This window comes from Phacochoerus africanus, chromosome 7, assembly GCF_016906955.1.
Source record: "Phacochoerus africanus isolate WHEZ1 chromosome 7, ROS_Pafr_v1, whole genome shotgun sequence".
In the NCBI taxonomy this organism is placed as follows: Eukaryota; Metazoa; Chordata; class Mammalia; order Artiodactyla; family Suidae; genus Phacochoerus; species Phacochoerus africanus.
In genome coordinates, this window is record NC_062550.1 from 16,156,490 (window position 1) to 16,181,462 (window position 24,973).

General features: G+C 49.8%; 1 protein-coding gene across 2 annotated transcripts in view; it reads left to right on the forward strand.

The window, feature by feature from the left end:
* The window catches only part of NUAK1 (NUAK family kinase 1), a 73,655-nt gene that overhangs the window by 12,415 nt on the left and 36,267 nt on the right, over positions 1-24,973 (forward strand). Inside the window, exons 2-4 of one of the 2 annotated variants that reach the window (XM_047786487.1) lie at positions 4,656-4,717; positions 5,444-5,529; positions 20,015-20,135. In XM_047786487.1, the coding sequence (XP_047642443.1) occupies positions 20,063-20,135 (73 nt within the window). In that variant the 5' untranslated portion in view covers positions 4,656-4,717; positions 5,444-5,529; positions 20,015-20,062. The remainder of the gene's footprint in view (positions 1-4,655; positions 4,718-5,443; positions 5,530-20,014; positions 20,136-24,973) is intronic. The other variant, XM_047786486.1, reaches the window with a different exon arrangement.

Consider the following 24,973-nt stretch of genomic DNA (forward strand, 5'->3'; position numbering starts at 1 on the left):
TGAGTTCTAATTTTATGAAATGGTTGGATTAGCCACCAATTTTCCGGTGGAATTTAGGTGGCTTGCATTTGTACTTCTGCTTGAAGCGAAGAAATCTCATAACCTCCGTGCAGGGCCCCATGGGACATTCTAGCCAAGGAGAGAGTGGCCATCTGTGGAATGACGACGAAGAGAGAGTTCTTTGTGGCAGCTCTGGCTGGGCAGGCTTTGGGGATGGTGGTGTCTTCTTGAACTGCAGTGTCTGGGGCTTGGCCGGGCTGCATACCACTTCCAACGGATCACGGCCTATAAAAATTCCAGCCCAAGTACACTGCCTTGTACCTGACCTTGTTCTTGCAGCTCCCAGAGCCAGAGAACGTTAGGGCATCTGGTAATTGGGCGCGAGGCATTTGATACCGTGTGGTGCTCCGTTCTCCCGCCCCAGCCCTCGAACCCCGATTGCCTTGGGTTGTTCATTCCAGCTTCCTTATCGCTTCCTGTCTCTAGACCTGCACAGTCACATATGGAGACACGTGACTGTTAAAGTTAAAATTAACGACCAGGAACTAAACTTAAAAGCTCAAGTTTCTGAAATTAAAAACTTCAGTTCCTCGGTCACTTGAGCCACACGTTAAGCGCTTGATAACCCCTACGGGGCTAGTGGCTGCCATTCTGCTCATTTCCATCAGAATAGTTCTGAAGGATGGCGCTGCTCGAGGGGCAGAGTGTCGTGACAGCAGTGACACGCTCTACCTGTTTCTTTGCTTTAGTGGCTCCATACACAGTCCTGTCGCCATCCGTGAATCATCTCTAAGCAACCTCATTCATCATCTCTTCTGCATCTCCAGTGTCCAGAACAGTGCCTGGTGTGTAGCAAGCAGGTGAAGATTTTCAGAATAAATGAATGCAGTTGTCTGTCTGATTCAGCGTTGCTTTGCATGTGCCTGCAGAAAATTGACTGAATCCTTATAGAGTTGAACCACGTCTTGAATGGAGTCATCTGATGTTTGCTGAGCACCTATTATGTGTCAGGCATGGTGCAAGGCTCCCAAGCTATGATGGGGAGCAAACGGACATGGTCCTCCAGTTAGGGAGCTTGGCCAATTTACTGGCTCTTAGATTTGTGGGGATCTGGGCATCGCCTGGGAATGCCTGTTAAAATGCACCATCCTTGGCACCCACCCCAGAGAGCCTGATCCAGCCGGACTGGGATAGGACTTCGGGAGACCTGGGCATCTTTAGCATTTTAACCAGATAACACGAGGCAATGTGATGGGCCTGGCCCCTGGTCTGAACTTGACAGACAGAATAGTGGGAAGCTGGTTGCATTCATCAGAGTTATACACCACGCTGCTTTCTTCATGCCTTCTTTCGTGGTAACCAGAGGGTCCTAAGACCCCAGCCCTTTCTTTTTTCTTGTTTTCTTTTTAGGGCCACACCTGTGGCACATGGAAGTTCCCAGGGGTCAAATTGGAGCTGCAGCCTCAGGCCTGCACCACAGCCACAGCAATGCTGAATCAGAGCTGTATCTGTGACCTATACTGCAGCTTGTGGCAGCACCAGATCCCTAACCCACTGAACAAGGCCAGGGATCAAACCCGAATCCTTACGGACACTATGTTGGGTTCTTAACCTGCTGAGCCACAATGGGAACTCCCCCCAGGCCTTACATTAGGGCTGTAGTTTGAGGTCTCTTTGCCTGTTATTTTCCTGTGGAGTAATAATAACAGCAAAGGATCACATAGCAGGGAGTGTGCCAGGCAGTAGACCAAGCATGCTGAATCATTGACCTAATTCGTCCTCAGGGTAACCCTAAGAGATGGTGCCCCGCTTTATCAAACCCATTTTACAGTGGATAAATGGAGGCACAGAAAATTGAGTCACTTGCCCATGTTTGCACTACCCATGAGTGGAATTCCAACCCAGAAGTGCTTAATTTTGCTGCTCCCAGTCACTGGGCCTTGAGCTGCTCCCCCCCTCACCTCCCTGGCCCCCCGAATGCTGAAAGTGCCTTTATCTCCTCTTCTGCCAGTTGCTTGGAATCCAAGTTCAGGTATATTTATGAAATGCCTGTTTAGGGGATTAACACGTTGGGGGGATTTTGAGCTCTGATGATCCACAAATGCCCATCCCTGGCCTCAAGGAGCGTAGTTAATGCAGACATTCCCTCGGGCCTCCTATGCGCCAGCTCCTGCCATGCTGGCAGGTGTAAGAGGCTTGCAGCTAAAATAGGGGAGACGGGGCAGAGGCAGGGACCTCCCGAGAAAGTGTCACACCCAAGATGGGTCTTTTCCTCCTGACAGAAAGAGCAAAGCAGATCTTACAAACTAAGTGTTCCCTCCTTTTACTGCTTGTGACTCTTCCTCCCCATGTTTGTCGTAATTGTGCTTTAGAATATGCCTGTGTCACCCTGTAGGTGTTCTGAGTGTGTTTGCATTTGGTATGTGTGATGGGGGGTGGGATCCAGCATAAGGAAAGATATGCCTCCCCCCTTACCTTTTAGAGTTGGGTGATGCCTAGAACTCCTGACCCACTCGGGAGAACCTTCAAAGAAGCGGGGCAGAGGGCAGATTTGTAGAATAATGACTTGGGGTGGGCAGGACCGCCTCCATGAGGCCATTTGCATGCATCATCTCCTTTCACAGCAGGTCTGTCATGGAGTCACTGGTAATCCCACTTGGCAGTTAAAGAAGTTGATGCTCAGAGAGGGTCCCTCATCTGCTAAAGTGATCAAGGCAGCACCTGAGTGAAAAGGTCCCTCTGACCCCGCGCGGGCTTTTCCCGCTACTCTGCTGGTTCTCAGTCCTGGCTGAGTGATAGAAGAGCCCTGGGACCTTTCAGAAGCTCTCTGGGGCCCAGGCAGCACCAGTTTTAGACAGACCCCTAGGGGCACGGCAGGGGCTGAGACCACATGGAGCATGCTGTGTGCAGAGGCCCGGGAGTCTGTATCCTTGAAGGAGGTCCCATCCATGCCTGCTCAATCTGGGACCTTGCCCCCAGTGAGGCCAGGCCTCTCCCCTATCTTTTTTTTTGTCTTTTTTTTTTAAAAGGGCTGCACCCTTGGCATATGGAGATTCCCAGGCTAGGGGTCAAATTGGAGCTATAGCTGTTGGCCTGCATCACCGCCACAGCAATACCAGATCCAAGCCGGATCTGTGATCTACACCGCAGCTCATGGCAACGCCTGATCCGTAACCCACTGAGTGAGGCCAGGGATCGAACCTGCGTCCTCATGGATGATAGTTGGATTTGTTTCCGCTGCGCCACGACGGGAACTCCCCCCTCCCCTATCTTGCTCCCGGTGTGTGTCCTCCAGGGAGGGCTGGTGTGTTCAGAACCACCCCGTTGGACCTGAGCCTGGGACCTTTTGCTTTGTTGCATCAGAGGCTGCCTGTAAATCGGCCACTGGCTTGGTTTCTTTTTAGGTTCCAATCGTAGAGACCTTTGTGTGTCTGTTTATTTCAGGGAAATAATTCCCTCCTGCAGAGTCAGTTCCCTGGAGGCTCCGGAAGTACACTTGGAGCGACTTCTTTTACTGGGAGTGACCTGAAATGTCCTCTTTCAAGAGGCTGCAGCCGTTCCTTTTCTCCCAATCCCCCTCTCACTTTGCTCTCTGACATTGTTCTCTCAACTTCGTATTTTGAAGGTCTCACTGTGGGGTTTTTAACTTACATCTCTGCACGTGACCTGTTTGGTGACAATAATAATAATTTAAAAAGCAGCTGTGGTGTGAATACGATGTGTTGGTCACTCTTGGGCGTTTTCTGTATGTTGTCTCTGTATTTTGTGTTTTCTTGGCAGTGATGAGAAGTCTGAAATCTGAGGATCTTTATTATTATTATTATTATTTTTTGTCTCTTGTCTTTTTAGGGCCACACCTGCGGCATATGGAGGTTCCCAGGCTGCTGGCCTACACCAGAGCCACAGCAATGCCAGATCCGAGCCCGCATCTGTGACCTACACCACAGCTCACGACAATGCTGGATCCTTAACCCACTGAGTGAGGCCAGGGATCGAACCCGCAACCTCATGGTTCCTAGTTGGACTCGTTTCCGCTGTGCCACGACAGGAACTCCTGAGGATCTTTATTCTTGAATTGAGGAATTTATAGCTCACCATGGTTTGCTGGCTGCGTTGGAGGATGAGGAGTTCCATGGACTGTAGAGGCTGCCATATTGGGCCCGGTGACTTGGCTAGGATGGTGGTGGGCAGTTGGCTAATTGAACAGAGAGGGGTGGGAAGAGCAGAGAGCAGCCCAACAGCCCCTAGGGTGCATCATGCCCTGGGCATCAGTCAAGAAAATGGAGAATTCTGGTTCATTGGATGCATTGGTTAAGTGGAAATAATCCTAATAGTTATAATAGCTCTAAATATATACTTCCAGCTAATTGATGTTCACCCATTTGCAAGCCTGTCTTTTAATAAACGGTAGCCATTTCTTATGGAAATCTTTCTGAAGCGAACGCACATTTTTTTTTTTGCCTTCTTAAAACCAAGTACCTTGAGGTAGTTAAACCTTTTCTTGATGTCTTTGGGGAACGTCTCCTAAATGGTTCTCGGTACCGTATTTTGGAGTCCTCGTGTCTGCTTTTTATAGGTTATCTGCCTGCCCTTTCCTCAGCTTCCATTCCTTTTGGTAATCCCTTTAAAGGATAACGTTTTTCTTTTCCCTCTAGCAAAAATAATGCATGCGCAATCCTGAAAGCTCACAAGACACAGACAAGTTATGGATGAAAAGGTAAAGCCAGCTCTCCTGTCTTGATTCCATCACCGAGGCCGTTTCTGGCAGCCGTCTAGTTCCATTTTCCCACTTCCCGACAGATTTGCCATGCTTAGAATTGTATTAGCAGGAAAAGGCAGGGGCTCCGTGGACGGATTCTGTGCCATTTCTTGGGGTGGCTTTTCCAAGAGTTTATGTCCCTTCCTCATACAGTCTTCAGAGATGAGTGGCCCTGGCAGTGAACCTAGTGAAATTCCATTTTCTCTTGTAACAGAATGAGCCATGGGGGGGTGGGGCGGAGTGAGGCCCATCAGGATCCCTCGGCTACTGTGTGGCCGAGCTGGGTCTCTTGAGTCAAGGTCCAGTGCATTTCCCATTTGGCCACGTCTTACCTGTGTTCTGAATTGTGGGTTAAGGGCCAAGTGGCCTTGGAATAAAGGAGCCATTGCTATACGTGGAAAACCTACCTTTGCCGCAATCATCTAGGTTGCTCAAGGGACAGATTTTTAAAACGTCTTTTCTGGGAGCACAGGAAGCAGAAAGCGGCCTCCTCTTCAGCAGGCCAGCCCCGCTTTATTTTCGAACATCAGTCTTAGATTAATACCGGGATGGCCTCAGAAACAAACTTGAAAGCAACTTGCATTATTCTCTGTACATAGCTTACATTTTATGACCTGCTTAAAGATGCAGGGAGCATAAATCTTGGGGAGGGCTGTCTTATTTACTTGCTCGTCTTCTCTGCAGATGGGACGCTTGCATCAGAGCCCGGCTGGCTTCAGATGTCTGCTCCAGGATATTTTAGCTGAACTGTATGAGTCCATTAAACAAATGTAAGAGTTTGGGGGAAAGGAGGGCTGTGTCTCAAACCAAATGTTTTACATGGAGACCATCTGGGAATATTGGTATTTGTGTGTACAGTACATCAGAAAGCAGCTTGGCGGGGTTCAGCCGGGATGTTTCTGGCTTGCGGTCGCTGGACTTGACAGTTTTGTTGTAAGCGAATGGTTCTTATGAAGTGTTGCCATAAAGGCCAGGCTGGGTCCAGGAGGGGGTGTCCTCATGGAGCTGAACACTCAAATTGTTCTGATTAGCTTCCCGGCCAGATTGGTCACGCTATTTGAACAGGCCGATATCTGAGCTGCTTTTCTCCAAGGTTTAGAGGACAGGGAAAAGAAGTGTCAGCAACGGCAGGATTTGGGAGTATTCCTCCTCTTCCTCCTCCTCCTTCATTTTTTCTTTCTTTTAAGGGCCACACCTGTGGCACATGGACGTTGCCAGGCTAGGGGTTGAATCACAGCCACAGCTGGGGCCTCTGCCACAGCCACAGCAACATGGGATCCGGGCCACACCTGCGACCTACACCGCAGCTTGCTGCATCACCTCATCCTTACCTCACTGAGCAAGACCAGGGATGGAACCCACGTCCTCATGGACACTAGTTGGTTTCTTAACCTACTGCGCCGCAATGGGAACTCTGAGGGGGGTGTTTTTTCTTTACCCTGGGGTTCCATAGATTTGCTGGCACTTGGAAACAGGTGTGGCCCAGCGGAAGCAGTGTTGGCCATGGAGTGTAAGTACCTGGGTTGGAACTTGGGGTGTTGCCTTTATGACCCGTGCGGACTTGGGGATTTCCCTCCCTCAGTGTCCGTTTCCTTCTCCTGGAAAATAGGCAGCCTGTCTCATGAGTGGTGGGGAGAGGAACATAAAATAGGAGGGCATCGGGCTCATTGCAGGAGGTCATTTACACACCGTGGTGTTGTATCCACGGGTTTGTGGTCTCACCTGCAAGTACAGATTCAGTGTGGACCAGAGTGGACTCAGGACTCGGACCTCAGCCATTTGTAGGTTCTGGCCCTGGCTGGTGGTAGTGGGTAGATGGGTAAAACATTCTTAAATAAACTACAGCTGATGAGATGCATCGTCTTTGATTCAGTTCAGCTCAACACGTATTAATTGAATGTCTGCTATGGGACCAGACTCTTCCTTAGATGCTGAGGACACAGGGGGGAGGAGGCCATTAGGGTTCCTGTCCTGCCATCTCTGCTTCCTAGGCCTGGTATTGACCATGAATGACCCTCTCTCGTTAGATTATGTGTTGACTGTGATTCAGGCAGTGTGGACAACTGTGTATTGGTCTGCTCTAGCTGCTATAACAAGACCACGGCCTAAGTGACTTAAACAACAGAAGTTTATTTTTCTCTCAGTTCTGGAGGCTGGAAATCCAAGGTCAAGGTGCTGGCAGGGTTGGTTTCTCGGGAGACCTCTCTTCTTGGCTTAAAAACAGCTGCCGCCTTCTCCCTGTGTCCTCACGCGGCCTTGGCTCAGTGAGCACGCGCTCCTGCCGTCTCTTCTTCATCCTCTAAGGACGCTTGTCCTATTGCATCAGGACCCTACTCTTCTGCCCTCATTTAACCTTAGTCACCTCCTTAAAGGCCCCATCTCCAAATACAGTCACCCAGGGCGGGTTGGGGGGCAGGTTAGGGCTTCAACATTTGAATTTGGAGGGGGGACGCAGTTCAGTTTATAACAACTGGTAAATATTTTATAGATGTGAGCATTATTTGGCAGAGGCTAACTAGACTTCCTGCCCCTTTCTTGCAAGTTGGGTCAGAATGACCTGACTGAACCCCCCCATCGGCCAGAAAAGAGGGCAGACCTCCATAATAATTTACTGTGGCTTTGTTGGGGTGAGAAAGGAATCATTGTAAAAACCTCATCTGGATGGATGCTGAAGATGGTATTGCGACCCCTTTCAGTCAAGTGAAGTTGTTGGAGGCCCACCTTGTAGGGGGAGACGTGGGTGCGTAAGGCACTGGACTGGGTGAGCAGAAGGGAAGGGAAGGTGTTTTCCCGGCTCTTGTCAGCGATGGGACAGTTAACACTCTGAGCAGAGTGAGACTCAGTGCCGCTCTTACTTAGTACTTGGGGGTGGAAACGGGGGAGTGATGCGCAGAAGGACCTCTCAGGAGGCCCTGCCCCTGCACAGGTACCTGCTTTTGCCTGTGATCTCACAAAAGAACACTCTCCTAGGGAGGGTCTTAGAGTCCTGGAAAGAGTCTCTCCTTGGGCCATACCCTGGGTCAGCATCTGCCCGTTGGCATGGGGACAGTGAAGTAGCTTGGCTGACAGTCTCTTTAAAACTGCATCCAGGAGTTCCCTGGTGGCTCAGTGGGTTAAGGACCCAGCGTTGTCACCGCTGCGGCCCAGGTCACTGCGGGTTTGATCCCTGGTCGGGGAATTTTTGTATGCTGCAGGCGCAGCCAAAAAAAAAAACAAAAACAAACAGAAAAACAAACCTGCAACCTGTGGGGCAGGGGTGCTCCCCAGAGCAAAGTCAGGGTGCCGTTAGTAGGAGGGTGAACGGGTGCAGGGCAGGGAGGACCCTGCCTGTCCACTGCCCTCTCCTTTGGGATTGGAAGCAACTTGAAGGGTAGATCCACGCTCGGCCGGACCTAGATCATTGTCTTATCCAGAGGCGATCTCCCTAAATCGCTTGCTGGAGGATGGACTCATTGTCACATCCTTTTAGGGACATGCTCTCCAGACCCTTCCATCCATGCTGCCTTGTGCCCAGATGCCTTGGCTGGCCCATAGCGAGCAGCAGGGAACACAGGTGGACCGTGTTTTGAAGATGGGAATGATTTAAATAAAAGATTTAGGGTGGAGACAAGGCCGGTTGGCTTTGGTGGGGCCTGGATCTCCGGAGACTGATTCAGCCCCTTTTTTGGATTAGACCTCCCCTTACTGCCAGGCACTGTGCTGCCTGCTTTGTCCCTGTGGGTCCAGGGCTTCAGAGTATGGTCTTGGGGTTTAGCGAGACCCAGCCCTCCTATTCATTAGCTGTGTGCCCCAGGGCAAGTTACTTAGCACCCTCAGACTCCATTTAAACTCACTGAGAAAGAAAGCAGGTTTTCGCAAGAATTTAATGAGTGAGCGGTTGAGAGGTTTAACAGGCGGGTGCCCAGTGCCTGGGATCCCTGGCAATGGTCGTGATTACCATTAGCTGGTGTGAATGATCTCCCAGCCCCTCTGGAGCGGACACTGTTATTACTCCATTTTAAAGATGAGCAAGTTCAGGCTCAGTGCTTTGGGGACTAGCAGGGATTCGCCGGCTTTGAGAGGTGAGCAAGTTCAAAGACTCAGTGGCAGGGGGGGCGGGGGGTGGGGTTGGGCGGAACAAGCAACCCAATTATTGCTTTAGGGTTTCTACAAAAGGTCCTTTTTAATACCTGGGGTCCATTTCAGCAGCAGCTCTTTGGTGTAGACAAAACACTAGTCACTTGCTAGGCACAGGAGATGTTGCCGTGAATAAAACAGAAATGGCCTCTGTGTGAGAAGCCTACAAGGAACGGTGAGTGAGGTTATGAAAGGGGACCGATATGTGCCTTTTTGGCGGCGGGAGGGGGGGCGCTCCCTGCAGGGGATGCATTCGGAGGAGGAGGTCAGCTGGAGAAGTTTGTTGCAGGCAGTAGGCTGTGGAGGGATCCTGGCAGAGGAAGTGACAAGCACAAATGCCCAGGGGCGTGATCACAGCCAGGCAGCTCCTTGAGTCCCTGTAATGACCACGGACCCCTGCCCTAGTCTCCCCTGGGGTGGGAACTGAGGGATGGGTGTTGGGTGAAGTGACGGGCCTGATGGGCTTGGCAGGGGCTGAGCGCGTTTCATGGGGGTGGGGCTCTCCTGGCTGGATGGGGGCTATGCATTTGTAGCCAGAGGCGCTGTGCTGTGACAAGGTCCCCGGCAGGTTTGTGGGGTGGTAATTAGCGGGCTGACAAGCACTCAGATGGACTGTGCAGGGGGGCTGGGGGGCAGAGGCCAGCCTGTTAGCACGCTGGGTAATGGACAATAAGAGCTTCTCCTGGAAGGAAAAGAAGCTGCTGCTTGCGAGGAGATGATGAATGAGGCCTCGGGGGACAGACTGCAGCCTGGGCCATTTATTGTTCCTTCCCTGTCTGATAAGTCTTTGCAAACTAATTGCTGTAAGCTGGTTCTCCTCTAAAGAGAGAAGAGGGACTTGGTCAGGATAAAAATAACTTCTGACTTATCCGCAAAATCAGCCATGGTTAAAATATAAAATTTAAAGCCATGCCTTTTAATTAGTGTGTGTAGTATATGTATTTTACTGCCCTAAGAAATTAAAAGCTTTTTTTTCCGTTGTTTTGCTCACCTGGATCAGCAAAACTCAATTGGCTAATTTCCTTTTCTTTTTAGAAAACCCATTTTGTTTCTTAGGTCCTTTGTGTCCCTTATTCAGTGATCCCAAGGTCAGTGATTCAGTGGCAGCCTGAAGTTAATATTTAAAAGCAGTGTTTTCAGTGAATTAAGAAATAATGGGCTAAGAACCTCCCGGGTCTGCCTACTCTGTGTAACATCAAATCAGGCTTCAGATATGGGAACACGGTTGGGACTGAGTAGGACTGAAAGCAGTGCTGCCACGTGTGTGTGTGTGAGGACAGCCCCTTGGCATCAGATGGACATGACATCAGGCAGGCGGGCTGTGAAACGGGTCCCAATTTGCCAGCACGCTTAGCAGTAGCTGTTCCCCCCTCCCCCTCCCATCTCGGTTTATTAATAATGCAGCCGTTCTGGGGACTTGGCCATGCCGGGCCCTGCCTCCCGTGTCAGTGTTAAACCTTTTCAGTCCTGCTGCTCTAGCTCTGGTTTGGGACTTGGTTAGGCATTCTCACCCTGGGTCTGACAGATCCCAGACTGGACTGGAGGAGGGCTCAGGTTTCCTGTTGCCATTCCAGGGCTGCTGTTTACTCCGTGAACTTGGGCCTGTACTTGAGCCTCCCTGGGACTCAGTTTCCTCCTCTGTGAAATGAGGGGGTTGGCATAGAAAATTCCGGGTCCTTGCAGCTCTAACATCTGCGGGCGATAATGATGCTAGTTACACCTTCTCTGCCCTTCATCATCTGATAGGATTCCTGCTGCCACCTGCGGCGTCGGGGTGGGGGCGGGGGTTGGTGCTTTTGTCATCCTCCTTTGCAGTTGAGGAAACCAAAGCTGCGACCAACAGGTTTGCCTGAGTCCCTCCCTGTGCAGGGGGTGCCTGGGCCAAGTTCCTGTGACTGATGACAAGGCCAAGGGGCTGAGCCTGGGCGTCTGAGCGGTTCTGGCTGGGCCTCCACTGGGCCTGGAGTTTGATAAATCAGAGTTGTGTGACCCTAAGTTTATCTAAGCCATGGTATAAATGTGTCAGGGTGATCAGATGCTACTCCTTAAGGCTGTCCAGCTTAGAAGTAACCTCAGCCCCCTCATCTGCCCTCTCGCCGCCCCCAGGCCAGTTGTAACCAGGAAGAAGAGCAGTTGCACTTTAGATTTCTGAGTTGGTGTTGCATTTGGCGTTCAGGAATGTGAAAATCCAAAAATAAATCCCTGCTTGGCCACTCGGGTCCTAGCTGGATGAGCCTTGCAGTCTTAGTCCTTTTGTGACTGTGTAGCATCTGTGTGTTTGTGTAGCATTTTTTGGGCTTCTAGAGGCTTTGTCCTGCAGGAGGCCCTTAGAGACTTCCAGCAGGTCCTGGTAAGAGTGGGCTGCTCAGAGGCCTGTCTGGACCCTCTCTCCTGTGGCCAGACTCCCTCTCCTGTGGCCTGACCCTGTCTCCTGTGGCTAGACCCCCCTCTCCTGTGGCTGCACCCTCTCTCCTGTGGCCTGACCCCCTCCTGTGGCTGCTCCTCCTCTTCCAGAGCAGGAGGGACAGAGGCTGCAGAGTCTACTTTCTCTCCCTTCCCCTGAACACGTTCATTCACTTTCACCAAGTGTGGGCGCTCCAGGTGGCCGGCAGAGCATGAAGTACCTGTGAGCAGCCAGCTTCCATGGCCTCAGGGCATCCACAGGCCTGGCTGAGCTCTGATGGGCCAAAAGTCCTCTGGGAACAAATCTCCACCTTCCCAGGGGAAAATGAATGCCTGTCACCCAGTCCCTTCAAGGAAGTAGCTTGTTTTAAAAAATTCTCCTCTTTATAAACAGGCAGTTCATTCATTTTCCTTAATCGTCTAGTGTTTCATATGATTGCATGATATTTAAGTTATGGAATAAGTGCCATCCTGGCCACACTGATTTAAGGTGGCAATTCTCAAACCACTAAGGGTAGCAGAAGTACCTGGGAGGCTTGGAAAAAGTGCCCATCCCAGGGGGTTCCCGTCATGGCTCAGTGGTAACGAACTCAACTGGTATCCATGAGGATGCGGGTTCGATCCCTGGCTTTGTTCGTTGTGTTAAGGATCTGGCACTGCCGTGAGCTGTGGTGTAGGTTCAGACGCAGCTTAGATCCTGGGTTGCTGTGGTGCAGGCTGGCAGCTGCAGCTGATTCGACCCCTAGCCTGGGAACCTCAATATGCTGCGAGTGCAGCCCAAAAAAGAAAAAAAGAAAAGAAAAAAAAGAAAAAACAAAGTGCCCATCCCAGTTTGTCCTCCTCTTCACGTTCGGTAGGCCCGGGGTTGGGCCCCGGAATCTGCATTTTGACAACCAACGTCCCCCTTCCGTTCCCGGTGAAGGGATCTGATGCAGGTGGTGTGCCCAGCAGCCTTTGGCACGGTGCTCTGTTCTTGAATCTGGCTGCGCGCTCGGGCAGGTTTGTCACTTGCTTGGGCATTGCTGCAGGTGTTAACTTTCCACTGGCCTTTTCTTCCCCACTCCTTTGGTTCCTGTCCGGTCAGCCATGGCCACTATCTCCTGTTTACAAACGTCAGCGCCAAGGCAGGGAGTGCAAATCTGCCCGTGATTTTAGTCATTGATTCCACGTCCCTTGGAGCCTCACCAACGGGTAGTAATGACACTCTTTGCTCAGGCTTTGAAGCGGGGTGGGTGCAAAACAAGGAGTGACTTGTACATGTAGGTAAACGCTGAGGTCCTCCTAAGCGGGCCCTGGCCCAGTCAAATCAAAATCTGGTTTGCTGTGTAAATGCTGAGGATAGACCACGTTTTTTCATGGCAGGGAAAAAAAAAAAGTCAGCATCATCTAAGGAAACATCATGTCTTATGGAGAAGTTTTGGGAAATCGAGGATTGAGAGCTGATTTACACAGGATGATATTTTCAGAACATCTTACAAAATTAAAGGGCAGGTGGTGGCAAATGGCAGGATGCCATTCTTTGAAGAAAAAGCCCTTTCTTCCACATGCCCTGCTCCCTGGCATTGGGAGCCTCTCGCAGAGCCTGCTGATACATCGCTTGGCTTGCAACCCACTTCTGTCTGAAAAAACATCCATGTATCAACATGAATCAACAGGCTGGAGTGGAAGAGGCCCGTGGGCCCCGCGGCAGGGCTGGCTTGGGTCCCTGTGGGGCTGATTGCATCACAGCAGCTTGCTTGAGTGTTGTCCTGAGTTGGACAGACTCCTCACAAAGAGCTGGGGGCCATTTCGTTAATTAGGGTGGCCTCCTGGCTGGCATCCCCGTGGTGATGGGCGGGCCCAGCCTTTCTGAGTGGAAGCCGGTTGGTGATCCTGGGGAGGTTTGGACCAGTAGGGTGCCTGTGGAGCTGTGCCTTGCTCCATACTCTGATCATCCATCAGACCAGAGCAGGAACCCCTACACTGGCCTCCAACTTGACTTGGCTAAACACGCCCATTGCAAGTGGCCTCTGGGCCTGTGGTGAGAAGAGATCCCCCAAGGTGCCTCTGACTCAGTGCCCTGTTGCTCCCTGGAACATGGGGGGGGGGCAATTGGGGGGGGGATGTGAGATCACACCTTGTGAATGGCAGGGAGGCTGCCAGCTCCTGTTGCTGGGATTAGAACGCAAACTTGTTCTCACTAAGTGATGCTAATGCCGTGTTTATGGCCCTGTTTCTTCCCTGCTGCTCAGGCCAGCCTCCCAGGACCTCACGTGGGACCCTGTAAAAAATTTCATCTGCTTGGAGGGGGCCCAACACCCTGGGCTTCAGAGACTGAGAAATTCTGTCTCCTGCCGTGTTTGCTGTCCATCCCAACATTATCCATGGCCTCAAGAACCTACAGCCTCTGGGCTCAGCCTGCCCTGGGTTCAAGTTCCAGCTCCATCTTTTACAGGCTGCCAGACCTTGGGCAATATTGATCTTCTCGGTGCCTCGGTGCCCCCCTACAGTGGGGTTGTAGGGAGGATTAAATGAGATAAGGTCCATTGGCATCTGATTAATGTATAGTAAATATTACTTGCTGCTTTTTTTTTTTAAGGGGCACACTCCCGGGGCCTATGGAGATTTCCAGGCTAGGGGTCAAATCGGAGCTACAGCTGCCGGCCTGCACCACAGCCACAGCAATGCCAAATCCCAGCCGCGTCTGTGACCTACACCACAGCTCATGGCAGTGCTGGATCCTTAACCCACTGAGCAAGACCAGGGATCGAACTCACAACCTCATGGTTACCAGTCAGATTTGTTTCTGCTGCGCCACAACGGGAACTCCTCGTTGCTGCTTTTATTAAAAATATTACCATTGCTTAAAAAATGTCAAGATGGCAGGGCCACCGGCGGAGCACTCAGATGTCACTGCTCAAGGTGTGGCCCCTGGACTGACATCACTGGTGTCCCCTGGGAGCTGCTAGAGATCCAGAATCCCAGGCCCCGTGTTAGACCTTTGGATTCAGAATCTGCATTTTTGAAAAAGATACCCAGGAGTTCCCCTTGTGGTGCAGTGGGAACAAATCCTACTGGCATCCATGAGGTGTGGGTTCTATCCCTGGCCTTATTCGGTGGGTTAGGAATCCGGTGTTGGTATGAGCTATGGTGTAGGTAGAAGACACAGCTCAGATCTGGTGTTGCTGTGGCTGTGGCATAAGCCAGCAGCTGTAGCTCCAATTCGACCCCTAGCCCGGAAACTTCCATATGCCATGGGTGCAGCCCTAAAAAGAAAAAAAAAAAAAGAAGATACCCAGGAGCCCTTTGAGAGGCCTCTTCTGGAACCCTCCCTTCAGGCTGACGTATGTCGTTGATCAATGCGCATCCCCAGAGGTGGCTGTGCAGGGAAGAGGGCAGTGATTCTTTTGGTTGGAGCCTCAGGCGCACATAGTCTGCCTGGCACTTCCCCGACCCCCCCCCCCCAAGCAGGTCAGAGAGACAGCTGGCTGTCCCCTCTACACAGGCATGCAGGCTGGGTATTCATTTTAACCTGCTCTTGCCTTATTGCAAATGAGAGGGAGGGGAGGATGCGTGGGCAGAATGGGCAGGGGAGAGGCCTCTGTAATGATGTGCTGTGGGCTCGTCAGCCCCGTAAATGTGGCCCAGGACCCCGTGTCACTGCATGGCTGACAGGCCTCCTTATTGTCACTGCCATTCAGTCAACACCTGAGTACCAGCTCCTTTCCATACATTAGGTCCCCTCCTCACAACAGCCTCAAGAGTTAGGACGCGCTGACCCCATTCTACAGATGAGGGAACTGAGAGTCCGGCTCGTCTGGGGTCGCCCAGCCAGCAAAAGCCTGCACTTTCCTTGTGCCGCTCTGCTCCCCACAACCCTGCCCGGCTCTCCAAGCTCTTAACATTCACCACGGCCCCTGAGGAAGAGGACGCCTGGCAGGCTGCAGAGCAGGTGGTTTTTGGTGATTATTCCAAAAAGGAAAAACTCCCCCTCTCTCCCTGCAGAAGCGAAGGCTGTTCCATTTAACAAGGGATCGGAATTGGCCCTGCCGTTTGCCTCTTAAACAGGCAAACTCCGCCACAGGGCAGCATTTGCAGATCCACAGCCATAAGGTTTAATCATTAAGCTGTAGGGTGGCCTTGTTTGAAAGCAGACCGTTTTATAGGGCACGCGGTGCCGTCTAGACCTAGGAACACTTATGAGGGGCTGGGCTGCGTGTTGGGCTCAAACACCTGAGCTCCCAGCGTCAGTTATTTTGAAGCAGAATGAAAGCTCTCAGACTCGTGCAGGAACAAACTGGACTTTGACTTTTTGGAGGGTGTTTGATTTCAGACATTTGCTAATCTCTTCCTGCTGGGGCCTTTCCTTACCTCTGTCTTTCTTTGTAGATGTGGGCGAGGATTGAAGGAAACTGGGGAGGGGGCTTGCTCCATAATATCAGGCATCCCTGAGAGTTCCCACTGTGGCACAGTGGGTGAGAACTCGACATAGTGTCTGGGAGGGTGCGGGTTTGATCCCTGGCCTCATGCAGTGGGTTAAGGATCTGGCACTGCCACAAGCTGCTACGCACGTCGCAGGTGTGGCACGGATCTGGTGTTGCCATGGCTGTGGCATAGGCTGGCAGCTGCAGCTCTGAGCCCTAGCCTGGGACCTTCCATATGCTGCAGTGTGGCTGTTAAAAAGAAAAGAAAAAATAGAATCCAACTGCAGCCACTTGGCTTACTGCAGAGGTGCAGGCTCGGTCCCTGGCCCGGGGGGAGTGGGTTAAAAGAATCAGGCATTGCTGTAGCTGCAGCATAGGTTGCAGCTGCTGCTCAGATTCAGTCCCTGGCCTTGGAACTAACATGCTGCAGGTGCGACCACTTAAAAAAAAATCGGGTATCTCCGTGTGTCTCTTTGGTAGCCTTTGGCCCCAAGGGTGATCATGTAATTATGTGTGTGATTTTTGCCTATTGTCCTCATCCCTTTGACTCCCCCTTGGGGGCTGGGGCAGGATCACATTGGATGGTGCAGGCTCAGCACCCACCACGCTTGGTACCTGCTTGAAAGGATTACGTGACTGAACAGTCAAGACCCAGAAAGGCTGAAGTGGATACCGTGAGTCAGCGTTGTGACTCTAAGTGGGAACATTGGATTCCCCTGTTCAGCTGGGAACTGTAAGAAGGGGAAGGGGGGAAATGGTCCTGAGGTTGCTTTTTGGGTTCCAGTTGTTCATCCCCCTGCGGAGGACCCAGGAGCCAGGATGCTCGTGTGGGTCCAGCTGTTCTGAGTTCCTGGATGTTTCTGACCAGGGTACAGTTTGAAGACCCAGGAGAGAGATTCTCCTGCTTTTTGTGCAATTTGGGAACAGATGTGGTCTCCGTTCCCTAGGTCTTGACTTGCTGTCCCACGAGGCAGCAGCGTGGAGGGAGGGAAGGCAGGTGGGCCCTGTTCACTGGATATTTTCCACGGGTTAAACATGGCTGGCATGTATCGAGCACTCAGCCTGGGCCAGGCATGTGCGAAGCCATTTAATCCTCATAGGGAACCTGTGAGGTAGGTACTGTTTTTCCCCTACTTGACAGATGAAGAAACTGGAGCACAGAGAGGTGATGCAACCTGCTCAAGGGCCGTGGTTTTCGCCAGGATTTGAAGCCTTGAACTTAACCATTAGGCTCTACTGCTTCACTGTGTGCTGGCTCACTTTCTCCTTAAACGTCACGAAGGGGGACTGCGTTCCGTTACACGAGCTGCATTTATAGATCTCATTCTCCTTTCTAAACGGCTCCTCAAACATGTGACAGTCATTCTTAGCTCTGGGTCCTATGGAAACCTACTGGGACCTGGATTTGGCTTCAGGCTGAATATGCAGCCCGCAAAGAAGCAGGATCATTTCAGATGGTTCAGGAGAGGTGGAGAGAGAGAAAGAGGATAAGGCCAGGAGTGTCCTTATCAGCTCGAGGAGTCAGGGAGGGCCTCCCTAGGTGACCATGGTGCTGACGCTTGAGTGACAAGGATGTAAAGATCCGTGGTGTATAGAGCACTTGGCACCGGGTCTGTACCATCTATTAAATGCCCTGTGAATGCCTATTATTCCTGTCCTTACTGTTTTTGTGATTGGCCATTAACTGGATCCGTGACCTTGTCGAGTCATCTCACCGCTCCTGGAAGTTGAATTGAATATCTTCCCCCTGGCCTTGACAGTTGCACAGTTCTGAGTGGTTTCTAGCATTTGTCTCCCACCCCCGCTTTGAGATGGGGGAGCAGAATGAGCCCTCTTGTGTTTGCCATGGAAGATGCCTTGTCGGAAGAGGGACGCTTTTGTGGAGGGACTGTGGCCATTAACATTTATGGAGTCCTTTTTGTTTCCTCGGTGCTGAGTAGGGTTTTATTAGAATGTGGGCACTTTTCCTTTTCGTCCTGGGCTGGAAGCATCGCCCCCCCCCCACCCCCCCCCGGCAGACACACCGTGGGACCATTGGCCTCTTGCTCCACGGCTGAGGGGATTGGCAAGTGGGCTCTTTTCTCGCCCCCCAGAATGTTTGCTACCCTCCCCTGACCCTGGAAGGTAAAAGAATTTATTTCTGCTGTCCTTTGACAATAGGGTCTCCTCAAGGCCAAGTTCAGATGGCTGCATAGTCAAAGGGGTGGTTGCTCCCCTCAGCCCCTCCTGAGTTCATGGAGGAATGTAGGAGCTGGTCCAAGAGCCACCCACATCCTCTGTGGCCTGTATGTGTTCACTGTCTGCTTCCTCCCAGAGCAAGCTCCCAGGATTGCAGGCCTGGCTCAGATAAAATAAAGCCTTCCAGTCAGATCTTTACATTTGACGCAAGCAGAGGCGGGCCTTTCTTGCTGCACAGGATGGGGCCTGGGGGAGCTGGGGAGCTGGGCACCGCGGTAAAAAGGGGCCTTGAGGCTGGACGCTCATTCATCTCTGTGCAGCCTTTTATCCAGCCACGTGGTCCACCCACAGTCCTTGGGGGAGGGCGCTGCCTGCCCCGGGTTTACAGCAGGGTGTCCAGCGTTTCCTCTCTGCTTTCTCCATTCCTCGATGGCCCACGTAGGGAGGATGCCAGAGGATCCTAAGTCATCTTCCTAACATGCCCGTCTTGGCCTTGTTGTTTGATGGGCGGGGTCTCTCTTTTTTTGCTCCAGTTCCACCATCTCTTCCCTGGTCTGGCCTTTCACCTTCCCAATGACATCAAGCCCTCCCCTCCCCTCTCTGCCCTCCTTCCCACCTTCTCCCTTTCTTTCTCTGTCTACATGCCTGCCCACACTCTGTGCTTTCTCGGGCATGCCACCTGCCGGGCATGGTGTTAGCCTTGGAGATAAAGAGGTGAATAAGATCCCCATGAGGGTGGCATCAAGTGACGAAACCAGTACTGATTTAATGACAGCTGGGGAAGGTTCTGCTCATGAGACGTCCAGGAACCTGCCAGTTGATTTAACCAGCCAACAGCAAAAAGAATACTAAGCTCTTCCCAGTTCTTGTTGAGTCATAGATGGTCTGATTGTAGCTTAGAAGCATTTCCATGTATAGAGCTGCGTGGGGATCTAACGCAGGTCCAACGTTGTGAATGTTCACAGATGTGAGTGCGTTCCTGCTGAGGCTGACAAGGCTGCTGTGCTTGACCCTGTGATGGTCAAAGTGTGGCCCTGGGCTGCTGCTCACAAAGCCTTTTTTCTCCAGAGCGCTTCGTGCCTTTGCAATCCAGAGGGATGGTTTTATTTCCTTTTATCCAGGAAAGGGGCTAAGGTGAAAGTCGAGGTCACAGCAGAACCAGGTTGGAGGGGGCTGAAGCAAAGCTGGCAGCAGATTGGTTGGCAGGCTTCCTTGTAACCCACAGATAACTCCCCCCACCAGAGTAGTTTTTGCCCCCCTTTAGAGCCAAAGTGGATTAAATTACCAACCAGCTTGTCTATGAGCAGAGATGAATCCATTGGCAAACATTTTTTCCTTATTCGATTCCCATTGTCATTTGATGCCTTCTGATTGATGTGTTTCTTTTGAGTAATTGATCTGTGCAGTGGCCCTGGCAGTCCTCTGCAGTTTGGATTTGCAGATGATGTTGGCAAGGAGCTTTCAGAACCAGCCGGGGTTGGGCAGGGAGTCGAGCTGTTGCTTCCTTGTTTCACTCTGATTTTTCTCTAGCGGCCTCTTGGTCACATCACGTGCTGTCAGAGGTGCCTTCATGAGAGGAAGGATGTAGGAAGGATTTGGCTTCTGAGCAATTGCATCCGCACGGGCCGGGGCTGGAATCTTAAAACCCAAGGTTTGAGCAGAACTGGCTTGGCGATGGGGCCCCCCACCTGAGCTCAAGCCTTTTGTAGTCATTGCTGAGGCAGCTGGGTGGGGCTGAGTGATGCTAATTTCGCCTAGCCAAGTGTAGGCATTGACACCCTGTAAACCAAGCTCTCTCTTTTTTTTTTTCTTTTTTTTCAAAGGATCAAGATCCCTAGAGTAAATGAATCCGGTCCTGTGAAGCAGCCCTGTGCCTTATTAAAAAAAAAAAAAAAAAAAAAAAAAAAAACCAAAAAAGCAAAACAAACCCACACCATCCCAAACCCCAGGCTGTTAAAACCTGATGTGTTCTGTTGTCTGGAGAAGGGTGTTTTTGCTATAAATGAAAGACATGACGGGGGTATTTCGAAGCTTTGTTTTGGTTATTTCTGGTCCTGCCAACAAGTAACATCTGTATTTATTTTCCAAACTCTTCGAATGGCTGATTTGCATCTGTTTAGTTCTCTGAATAACATTTCATTTCCTGACTTTATAGGTTGCTATAAAATCCATCCGTAAGGACAAAATTAAGGATGAACAAGACATGGTTCACATCAGACGAGAGATTGAGATCATGTCATCCCTCAGCCATCCTCATATCATCAGTATTTATGAAGGTCAGTGATTTTTTTTTTTTTTCTTCTTTCACCCCCGTATCAGTTACCATTTCTCATACCACGGGGCCTGCCAAGATTTTTTTGTAATTGCCCTTCTGGGCAAGAGCCAAGTATTCTTCCTCATGATGCAAAAATAGCTGGGTGTTATCTCTTACTTGGTTACCTTGAGTGCAGCCAGACACATGTTACACAGCTCACTTTGGTCATTAAAGAGCTCTGGTGGGTCCCTTCTTCCGTCTTCCCAGTTCCTTGGCGGTTGCTAAGCAACCTGCATGAGTTACTGAAAGTGGGTAGGTGAAATAGCCACGGTGTCTGGAAAATGGCAGTTGGCTGGGTGGCCAAGAAACGGTGGGTCCATTGTAAATGTCATCACCCAGCGCCGATGCTTCAGGGGTGGTGTCATGAATTATTCAAAGCTAGTCTCCTTTGAGTTAGGAATTAACTTCCTGCAGGTCTAAGAAATCCCAAGAAAGAAGAGGGATCTGTTGGGGTGACAGATGCTTTGCACACGTTCAAGTTGTTGATGTTTGTAGGAAGGCAGGAAGGGGAAAAATCTTATAAAAGTGCTCATGCTTTAAGGCTTTGGTCCCTCGAGGGAAGGAACGGAGAGTTTGAACTTTCCACAGCCTATCATTTTATAAAAAAAAAGTCTTTTAAACATTTACACGAGCAACATGTGTTTACTGCAGACATGACTGAAATTCAACTGTTAAAATTTAAAAAGTAATTTCTATTCTAACTCTCAGTATAATAAATAGCTCTCTATCCATATTTATATTTTTATCAGTTTCTCTATGTCTGTGGATTTTATCCACAGTTAGATTATACTATTTATACTGAGTTTTAGCTTAATTTTTTCCCCCAATTTTTATATCATGTATCTCTTCCTATGTCAATAAATATTCCCCTATTAGGACATTTTAAAAGACTTTATAGTATTCCATTTATGGACATACCATAATTTATTGAATCTTTTTCCTTTTGTCAAATATATAAATTGTTTCAAGTTTCTGGTTATTATAAACAAGTCTTAAATACCTTCCTGGTACATCAGTTTTATATGCATTTCTTTTTTTTTTTTTTTTGCCATTTCTTGGGCCACTCCCGCGGCATATGGAGGTTCCCAGGCTAGGGGTCTAATCAGAGCCATAGCTGCCGGCCTACGCCAGAGCCACAGCAACGTGGGATCCAAGCCACGTCTGCAACCTACACCACAGCCCATGGCAACGCCAGATCCTTAACCCACTAAGCAAGGGCAGGGATCGAACCCGCAACCTCATGGTTCCTAGTCGGATTCATTAACCACTGAGCCATGATGGGAACTCCTATATGCATTTCTAATTATTTTCTTATGAAACATTCCTAGTCTTGGACTTACTGAGTCAAAATGTTTCTGCAGAATATTTTAAAATATATGATTGAGTCAGAGAAATAAACTTATTTTTAATTTCTGGTCTGATCATAACTTATACAGTAAGGACTGGGAGGAAACCAGATGGTAATGCTAACATTTTTCTGATATTTCAAGTTTTCCTTCTGGTTCCTTGGCTTTTGCTTTTCTTTTTTTCTTGCTATTCTTTCTTTCCTGCTCTTTCTTTCTTTCCTTTCTTTGGCCGTGCCTGTGGGGTGAAGAAGTTCCTGGGCCAGGGATTGAACCTGAGTCACAGCAATGACAATGCTAACTCCTTAACTGCTAGGCCATCAGGGAACTCCTTTTCTGCTATTTCTACTTTTGCTTGTCATCCGAAAGTAAATGCTAGTAGTATCTTTTATCTTGATTTTTCTAAAGCTCATTTTTGGGACCCTTGGGTATAGGATTTTTAAGGGAAATTTTCGTTTATTTGGTCATTTATTCCTTCCACAAACCTCTCTTGTAGTGGGTCTCAAAGCACAGTCCCTGGACCAGCATTGTTGGCATAAATTGGCATTGTTTGAAGTGCAGCATCCCAGGCCCTACCCAGGAGTTGCTGTCAATATATAAGCAACATATTCTGGGACCATAGAGGCCCACACTTAGAAGTTTTCATGGAAATATATGACATCCAGGCTGGGCCTTGAAGGAGTTTTTTTTCGAGGAAGAATTGGCTTAAGTAGAATTCTGGACTAATAAAACAAATCTGAATATGCTTGGTACTTGAGGGGAATTTCCAGAAGTTAGAAGTGGGTTGAGACACAAAATGCAGGATGAGAGTGAGTTTTATTAAGTTTGGAGTGTTTTTGCTCTATGTGGCCCAGTTACCATGGAAACCTGAAGGCCCTCCTTGCATGGTGTGGAGTGTGGACCAGTGTGGGTCACGTGCCCTGTGAGCACTGCTGTGTGTGCGAGTCCTTGGCCTAGAGCAGGAGGCTTCCTTACCAGGAAGGGAGAGAGAGTGTTAATCCAGCGTGAAGTTTCCAGGTGCTTTATCTGGGAGGTGGTCTGTGGTCATGGAAATTTGGCATTGAGAAGCCTACCTCCATTGCCAGCCTCATGCCCTTCTCGGCCTGGGAACTCCTGGCCAGACGGGGAACAGTAATCTGTCCCCCTCCCAAGGGAAGGCCAGAGACGAACCTCAGTGGAAGAACATTTTCTTATCAAGATCCGGATGGCCTCAGTCCAGCCCCAGCTGGAGGCTTCAGGAAGAGAAGCCCTTGCTTATAACTTTAAAGATGGGTACCAGCATGAATTAAATTTTCTCTGGGTGACTAGAAATAAGTTCCCAAGGCCTCAGGTGAGGGCTTGGACTTCAATTCGTAAAACCTTTAGAACTGGTGTTAGAGAGTCAGGAAAGAGTGTGAGTTCTCACACCAGCCCTGAGACCTTGGGCAGGATGGTGGGCCTTTCAGTGCCTCAGTGATTGTACCTATAAAATGGGAATAACCATTCTGCCCTTCTCTCAGGGTTGGTCAGTAGGTTTAAATGAGATGATGCATGTATTGGTAAGCTCTGAAAGGTCATTGTTATGAAGACCCCATGATCATCATAAGTGGTTCTTAACTTGGGGTCCATTGACAAGAGTATTTCGCGGGTGAGCTGCGGGGGAGGGGGGGGTGGCCTGTAAATCCTCTGGAATCGGATAAAACTATGCTAATACAGAAGCCAGTCACCACAGCTGGATATTTAAATGTAAATTAATTGAAAGAAATGAAAAATTCAGTTCCGCAGTCACCTTAGCCACATGTCAAGTGGTTCCACAGCCATGTGTGGATAGGGACGGCCACACAGGACAGCGCAGATATGGAACGTTTTCGTCATTGCAGGATGGGACCCTGTTGGTGTATAATGTTTTCAGTGTTAAGTTCATGTGTAATTTTTTTCTAGGTAAGGGGTAAATGCATAGCTTTCATTGGACCCTCAGAGGGAGTCCTGACCTCTGGTAGGTGAAAAAGAAACCCACCACCTTTCAGGGTTTTGTGACCTGCAGAGTGCCCTGCAAATAAGGTAGTGTTTTCATCTAGAAAACTCCCAGGGACCTCAGTGTGGCTCGCTTTTGCTTTTAATTTCTTAGAGAGCTCCAAGTTTCTGTTCTGTTCTCTTTCCCTTCTCCTACGCAAGTTCTGTTTCTCCCACATCCATGAAATAACTGTGGAGGAGGGCAGCTCCCCTCCCTTCCCCAGGGGATAGGAACAAGGCGCTGTTCCAGCTCTTATACCTCTAACTCTGACTCCGCAATCTCTAGGGCTCGTGACCTTGTCTGCTTCCCTGCCTGGGACCCCGGGACCCAGCTCCCAGAGTGAAGTTAAACATCCTGATGTCGCCTGTTGAACTCTGAATTGTTTGCAAAGCTCTCTCACACCTGGTCTCATTTGAGCCCTACAGCACACCTGGGGAGTGGGCCTCCAGGTATTCCCATTTTGTAGTTGTGGAAACTGAGGCTCTGAAGGTTAATGATTCCCTCGGGCTGCTACCACAGATCGAATGGCCTAAACCATAGGAGTTGATTTGGTCCTGATTTTGAAGGCTGAAAACCCAAGACCAAGGTGTCAGTAGAGTTGGTTTCTTCTAAGGCCTTAGAATTGTTTCTTCAGCAAGGACCTTTGTTCTTTGTGATTTAAAATATACACAGGAGTTCCTGCTGTGGCACAGTGGGTTAAGAATCCAACTGCAGAAGCTTGCATCCTGCAGAGGTGTGGGTTGGAGGCACGGGATCAATCTCTGGCCTGGCATGGTGGGTTGAAGGATCTGGTATGGCCCAGCTGTGGGTAGCTCACAGCTGCTGCTCGGAATCAGTCCCTGGCCCAGAAACGTCCATATGCCACAGGTGCGGCCATTAAAAAAAAACTGGAGTTCTCATTGTAAGTGCATCGGTAACAAACCCGACTAGTATCCCTGAGGACAAGGGTTTGATCCTTGGCCTCGCTCAGTGGTTTAAGGATCCGGTGTTGCCATGAGCTGCGGTGTAGGTTGAAGACACAGCTCAGATCTGGCATTGTTGTGGCTGCTACATAGGCCAGCAGCTGCAGTTCCAATTCAACCCATAACCCAGGAACTTCCATATGCTGCAGGTGTGGCCCTAAAAAGGAAAAAAAAAAAATTTACACTTGAAAATAATACTAATAATAGCTAGGAGTTATTGAGTACCTTGTGCTAGGATGGATTATGTATTATCTTATTTAATCCTTACATCCATGAAAGACAAATTGTTAACATCCCTATTTTATGGTAAAAAAAAAAAATGAAGCTTAGAGGCTAAGGGCCTTTTCCAACATTATACCAACTGCCAGTAAGTGGTAGATCTGAGAGATGAACCTAGTCAGCCTCACTGTGAAGCTGGTGCTCCTAATGCTAGCCAGGTCATGTGGTGGTCTGCAGCAACCCTACTTTGGGCTGCCTTGTCCTAGAACCTGTGATCCAGAGA